We start from the raw sequence: 7,639 nt of genomic DNA on the forward strand, positions 1-7,639 counted from the left end.
ACTAAATTCAGTAATACAAAGCATAAATTTCTCAATCGCAAATTTCAGTAATACAAAGCAAATGAAAAGAGAGCAGCAATTCCACCATTGACAGCCATTAAAAAGTTTGAAAGCTTTGAATTCAAATTTGGGTTTTCAAAAATCATTATTTGTTTGGATTGAGTGTTGTTGAAAATAATCGGGAATATGGGTTGGAGTTTATATCTCAATTTTGAGGGGTTTTGGTGAAGATTATACTTGGTTTTGACTGAATTTCAGATTGAAACTCGAAGAAGACATATTGCAAAAATTGTAGATAAATTGTATTTTGATTGTAGATGCTTTATTTTCTGTTTTCACAAATAAAAAACGGCTAAAACTTCTACAAATCTTCTGAAAAAACGCAATTCTGTCAAAAATCACAATTATGCTACAATTGAATGGGAATTGGGATATAAAAATTCAATGTACCTAGTTTGTAGATATTTTGTAGATAAATTGTAGATGATTTGTATTCTAATTGTAGATGCTTTATTTTCTGTTTTCACAAATCAAAAATGACTAAAACTTCTGCAAAAAACGCAATTATGTCGAAAATACCAATTAAGCTACAATTGAATGGGAATTGAGATATTAAAATTCAATGTACCCAGTTTGTAGATATTTTGTAGATAAATTGTAGATTATTTGTATTCTGATTGTAGATGCTTTGTTTTCTGTTTTCACAAATAAAAAACGACTAAAACTTCTACAGATCTTCTGCAAATAACTCAATTATATCGAAAATACCAATTAAGCTACAATTGAATGAGAAATTGTACCAATGTCGAAAATACCAATTAAGCTACAAGCTATAATCCAACCTCAATCCCACACACTAGCAGGTTAGATTTATGCTTTCGTATCAACATGCAGAATATATTTGAATGCTAGCGTACGTGAATGCATGTTAATTTAATTGAACATATTTGCACGATCCAAATATGCTTGACAATCTGTATTAGATAGATAGCAAAATTTAATTGAATTCAATTTTTGTTAACTGACAAAATTAAAGTTTTTCACACGCTTTGTGTAATTTGACTAGTACCAACAAGTTGCTCGCCATTTATTCCTAAAACCATGTTAAGTGCAAAAATTTACTCGCCGTTGGTTTTAAGTGATTATGATTTTATGCATATTTTCAAACAATCTGTATCATAAAAAAATTTATGAGCTGGGCTCAATTAGGTGACATATTTTAATATGTTAACAAAAACTGCTCAAGGTAAGGATGCTAGTTTTTTAGGTTAAAATACACTATGGTATAGAATTGGTAATTTGGTATACTAAGTGTAATAGGAATGTAAAAACTTGATAATAGTATTACAGTACCAAAAGAACCGGGTCTTTATAAATAAATACTTCTCCAGTACCAATTTACCAAATATAGCGGTAGAGGAGTGAGGTCACAGAACATTCCCGCCATAATCAAGCATTTTTTCAAAATCTTCCGGAATCTTCTTCAAAACGCTTCTTTCCCAGTTTCATATCAAACTATCAGCTCCGCTCAGCTTCCTGCAAACAAAGCCAATCGCCGATATCGCTTATTTGAGATGGTAAGCATTTCTACATTCCCAAATCCCTAGCTTATCAATATTCGTACAATCTGTTGTGTTTGCGGCTTTGTTCTAGCGTAAATACTATAGCTGAATCCAGTTATACACGTTATCGAAATCCTACAATGAAAATTTCTGTAATAGATGTACTTTTTCTGATTATTTTGTTCCCCGATTAAGGTGATTACCACAGCTTAATATCATTTTTAAATACGCTCTCATAGGTAATAATTCACGCATTAAATTCAGTGAAGGAAGTGCTTTTGTGGCCTCAATTAGTCTGTGTTTGCGGCTTTGCGCGAGCGTAAATACGTTGCTGAATCTAATTTTCACTGTATCGAAATAATAAAATGAATATATATGTGTGTGTGCGCGCGCGCACAGAGTTAAATTCAGTTTATGAAGTGATTTTGTAGCCTCAATTAGTCTGTATTTGCGGCTTTGTGCGAGTGTAAATACGTTGCTGAATCTGATTTTCACATTATCGAAATCCTAAATAAAACTCTCTGGTTCTGGCAGAACTTTTTTGGTAATAAATGTATTTTATTTTGTTAGAACTTTTTCGCGATCGGATTAAGTTATGTAATCCTTTTTTTGCTCTTCGTCTTAACTGAAATATGTATAGGTGTGTGTGTTTGCGACTTTGCACAAGTGTAAATACGTTGCCGAATCTAATTCTCACGGTATCGAAATCCTTAAATGAGATTTACCAGTTCCATCACGTTTTTCAGATAATTTGCTGAACGGTAATTGATATAATTTTTTTGTACACTTTTTTTTCTTCGCTCTGATTGAGGTAAATATTGCAGTTCAACATCATATTTTGAATACACAAATATGTGTTTGTATTTAGGGGTGTGTATATACACACACACACACATATACTTTCTCGTGTTAGTTTCAGTGTAGGAGGTGCTTCTGTATCCTCAATTTTTTTTTATTTTTTTGCGCTCCGACTAAGGTAAACATGGCAGTTTAACACCATTTTTTAATTCACACACATATGTGGTTGTACCTTTGTTTTGATGCATTAGATTCAGTGTGGGAAGTGTGCTTCAGTTGCCTCAATTAGTCTGCTTTCTTCATTATCTGAACCATATAAGATGAGGCTAGTTGTCTTATAATTCAATCTGTCTTGTGCTGCTGATGTTTTGAATTGTAATTGTAATTGGTGAGGTGGCTGCGTGACTTGTTTCTTTTTTATCCAGTCTTCAACTTTTATGTAATCCTTTTTTTGCTCTTCGTCTTAATTGAAATATGTATAGCTATGTGTTTGCAGTTCGCATGAGTGTAAATACATCACTGAATCTAATTTTTCACTATATCCGAATCCTGAAATGAGATTTATTGGTTCCATTGCAAAATTTTCAGATTTTGTGATGAATCTTTTTCAGTAATAGATGTATTATATTTTGTTAAACTTTTTTGCACATTGCAGTTTAACACCATTTCTGAATACAAATATGTGTGTGTATCTATGTGCGTGTGTGTGTATTACAATTCTTTCACCTTAGATCCAGTGAAGGAGGTGCTTTTGTAGCCTCAATTAGTCTGTTCTCTTTGTGATCTGATTCATAACACGAGGCTTAGTTCTCTTATAATTCAATACCTTTCTCGGGCCCCTGATGTTTTGAATCGTAATTATTGGATGGCTGTGTGGATTTGTCTCCTCTTTAATTTCTTCTTTATTTTTTATGTAATCTGTTTTTTTCCTCTTGTCTTAACTGAAATGTGTATAGCTGTGGCCCCTGGGGCTCAGTTCAAGTGGTAAAGGTCGAGGGACTTGTGACTTTGGTTTCATGTTTGAGCCCATGGCATGGTATTTAAGTGGAGAAGGGTAGAGGGGCAGGTCCATTATCCACGAGTTTCAAATGGTGCGGTTGGTCCTTAGGGTTGGCCCAGACAAAAGTATAGTTGTGGTTTCTGCAAGTAATTATCTAAAAAGGAGAAAAAATGTTCCACATTGAGGAACTTTATTATGCCAATGTTGCTCTGTATATAGCTAAAAAATTATATTAATGCCCTTTCACTAATTTCCATGGATGTCATATTTTGGCATTGGAACATACAACTATACAAGTGCAATCCTGTAGTTCTGGAAGTCTGCTATGAACTCTAAATTATATAACAGCAACTTTGATTGAAGTATGTAGCACAGATGGATATGAGTTCTGTGATTTTCAGTATCCAACTCCTGATTTCTTTTTTGTGAACAGTCGAAGAAAAGAGGTCTTTCATTGGATGAGAAACGAGAGAAAATGCTGCAGATCTTTTATGATTCACAAGATTTCTTCCTCGTAAGTATACTAGTCGTTATTTTGGGTTCCAAAAGAAGTGGAGCTTTTTTATTTTTGCTATAAGAGCATGCATAATTACAATGGAGATCAATGCCATTTAATTCAACTAGTGGTTTTAGTATTGGCGCATGTCCCTCGGACACACATCCTTGTGAGAAATGACTAATTCCTAAGTTGTATTTGTTTTTTTACCCAATTTGTACTACTGATCTTTTCAGAAACCGGTTATATCATGAAATCGCTATATCTGGAGAAATATAACATCACTATTATTTCTGTAACTATTGTGTGGCTTTTAATTCTGTATCTATCATGCTTTGCACCACCCTTCTTCTGCGGGTGATAAGCATGCCATGGTGAGAAAAAGCATTTGAAAATCCATTGGTGGTATCTGTAATTTAGTATGATATGCATGAATATCTAGAACAGTGACATTACTTAACGGAAAGTAGTATAATGGATAATGTATCTACTTTAAGGGCTTTGTTAAAATTTTAGCAGCATTTACGCTATCCAACTTAGCAGAGGGATCTTTTAGATGTTTTACCGGAGAGCTCAAAAGTTTTGGGATAGCTGAAGGTTCCTGTCTGACGTGGCCTGTGATATTTCGGAACAAGATAATTTGTTAGATAGTTATATAGCGACGGTCACATCTTCTCTTAGTTGTCTTTCCTGTATAATACTGGAGTTACCTCAATGAACAGACCAGGTCGTCTTGTGGTATCTGTGTTTAATGTATTCAAGAATGAGTCTCAACCTGCCTCACCCACCAAACTCTGTTTAGTTATCTAATTTCAACCTGTTATTTCTGACATCTGATTCGTGAACAGTGCACTTATTGCCTTCAAGAATAAGTTAAATATATCTTCCAGTTACTGCTGGAGCCTGGAGGACAAATCACACTTTATTTATTTATAGTATAATTATCCCTGCGTTATGATCTAATTATTATTACATTTTTCAACTCCTTTGTTATTTCAGCTCAAGGAACTTGAAAAGTTGGGTCCTAAGAAAGGTGTTATCAGCCAGTCAGTGAAAGATGTCATCCAATCTTTGGTGGACGACGACCTTGTGTTTAAAGACAAGATAGGGACCTCTGTGAGTAATGTCTGGATTGTGTTAAAACAGCATCATTCTTCTAATACTCTGCTACTAAGCATAAAGTTGTTCATCTATGTCTTATGTGCTATAACAGCACCACCCTTTTACCCTCCAGAAGTTTTTTTTTCTTCAAACAGCCTCAATTATGTTAACTGACTTGCGAAATTCCAGGTATACTTTTGGAGCCTGCCAAGTTGTGCTGGGAACCAGGTAAGTGGTTGGATTAATCTTTTGCACATGCTTGTCATCTTTATTTTCAGCTGCTTCATACTTGGTTCTCATTCAACAGCTGAGAAATGTAACTAGAAAGCTTGAGACTGATCTCCAGACCAATGAAAAGCGGCATGCTGAACTTGTTGAACAATGCAAGGCTTTGAAAAAGGGACGTGAAGAATCTGTAAGTACACCAACTTCTAGATGGTCCTCTAAGTTAATCTTGACATAATTTTGTAAGGATGAGTTGAGCTGATGGGCTGTTTCTGCTTTTCACTTCTGTGGCATTACTAGGATGCACGAGAAGAGGCCTTGCATGAGCTGAAAGCTATTGAACAGAAACATAATGAACTTAAGGTTGAGGCACACTTTTTGATATTATTGGACTTACGAAATTAATCGTCCACACCCGCATATGGGTTAGCATTTTTATGCTAAAAAACTGAAGTTGGATGATTTTGTTGTTCAGGAAGAGTTGGCGCAGTATGCAGACAATGATCCTGCTACTCTTGAAGCAATGAGTAATTGAGCATCCTTTTAAGGCTTAATATAGTATTTACTGGACAATGGTTTAAATTATTCAGCATTCATTGTGCACGCACCAATGTGCTGTTCTTTATTATGTGGTGTTTCCTGACTTGTGAGTTTCTTTTTGACAGAGAAGGCAATTGAAGTTGCCCATTCAGCAGCTAATAGATGGACAGGTTTGGCTATTCATGCATCATCCAGTTATTACCTTGTAACTTCCATTATTGGCTCTCTTTCTTAATGATCATGTGCATTTGCTATACAGATAACATCTTCACTTTGAGACAATGGTGTTCCAATAACTTTCCCCAAGCAAAAGAGCAACTTGATCACCTATACAATGAGGTACAAAGCAAAATCCATAGTAAGAACCATGAGTTTGTTTATACAGGATTGTGAACTGCTGCTAGATCATGCACCAATTGAATATATCAGATGAGGTTAGAGAGTTAAAGATACTTAACCATATTTCAATTCAACTTTGCGACTATGATTCCTCTCCACTTTAAAATACAGAGCATGCCATGTAACGCCATGAAGCATCTCAAACAATGGAAACTGAATTAGATCAACTCTTTGTACTTAAAGGGGTTCCAGTAGGTACTTAGTTATACATTGATAGCCTTCAAAGCTTTCTATCCCATCTGTCCTGCAAGCCCTTGTGATCCTACACCTGATCCTAGTCCCCTATAATCACTCTGATTTTCTCTTTGGTTCTTTCACTATTTCTTGTTTGCAGTTTTTGAACTTGACTAAAGATAGGCAATATTGCCTTTGTCCATAGGAATAGTTAGTTTTGGTTGAAAAGAGTTCACTCCCTCCGCTAGTTGAAACGTTAAGTGCATATTTTCAAAGTTGAAGGGGTTATGTTTACAAATTAGAATAACGCCAGTAAAGCACCAAAAAAAAAAAAAAAGATGCAAGATTGAAAGAAACAATCTAAGTGCAGATGCATTGTTTAATAACAAACTTCCCCTACCTTGTGTAATTGGTCTTTTCCTTGTCTTATGACAGGTGGGAATAACAGATGACTTCGACTACTTTGAGTTGCCAGCAGTGGTTCCTCTTCCTGTTACTAATGGTGAACTTTAATTTGGCAGAGAGCCAGTTAGACATATGCTTTCATTATGTTGTTTGACCTTTTGCTATGTTTGTTTTCTCCAGAGGTATATAAGTTGGTTCTTGCTTTAATAATTTGAATGATGAGAAGCAGTATCAAAATCGAATATGCAGACTGATAGCATTTAGTTAGTGCCCATATGTGTGCATTTAATCTGTGCTGCTGAATAGCCATAATATGTATTCGCATTACGTGCTTTGTGTACTACCTTTGAGCGTGAATCTGAGGACAAGGGAATATTTTTTTGCTGTTCAATATAGTATGATAGATGATCCCCATAATGCTTTTAATTTCCTACTAATGCTGCGAAAGAACTGATTGTTTTACCAAGCCATAGATGTGAAAACAGGCTCACATCTGTGACTTTTATTCTGATTGAAACAATGTTTTTTGGTTGTAAGTTTAGCTTCTGAAGTGTATGTACAGAAACTTCTGAGACAGAGAAAAGATAGTAATATTGTCATTAGGCTAGTCCTTTTTCTGGAAGAGGGTAAGGGAAAGGAAAAATAAGGCCGGGAAAAAGATATGGCTTGTGTTCTTTTCTTTCTTTGCGTTGAAAACTGAGGTTATTTTTCTTCTCATTCAATCAAAGAAGTGGCTCGAGAAAATGTGTAGAGCTGTAAAATGAGGATCTGAAATGTAAAGTAGATTCTAGAGTTTTTTACATGCTTGATCCTTTTTTAACTATTATTTATAAAAATAGCACCATTTATTGTTTATTCCATAAAGAGCACTTTTTTTTTTCATTAATGGCACATTATAAAATTAAAGCTCAACATCTAATAGTAACTCACTCACTTCAC

At 34.8% G+C, this 7,639-nt stretch overlaps 1 protein-coding gene across 1 annotated transcript; it reads left to right on the plus strand.

The window, feature by feature from the left end:
- Window positions 1,413–7,043, plus strand: LOC109228159 (meiotic nuclear division protein 1 homolog). Its single transcript, XM_019393337.1, has 10 exons — window positions 1,413–1,577; window positions 3,794–3,874; window positions 4,856–4,972; window positions 5,147–5,185; window positions 5,265–5,372; window positions 5,483–5,545; window positions 5,658–5,709; window positions 5,848–5,892; window positions 5,982–6,061; window positions 6,731–7,043. The coding sequence occupies exons 1-10, from the start codon at window positions 1,575–1,577 to the stop codon at window positions 6,806–6,808; spliced, it is 666 nt and encodes a 221-aa protein (XP_019248882.1). The 5' UTR covers window positions 1,413–1,574; the 3' UTR covers window positions 6,809–7,043.

This window comes from Nicotiana attenuata, chromosome 6 (genome assembly GCF_001879085.1).
Source record: "Nicotiana attenuata strain UT chromosome 6, NIATTr2, whole genome shotgun sequence".
In the NCBI taxonomy this organism is placed as follows: Eukaryota; Viridiplantae; Streptophyta; class Magnoliopsida; order Solanales; family Solanaceae; genus Nicotiana; species Nicotiana attenuata.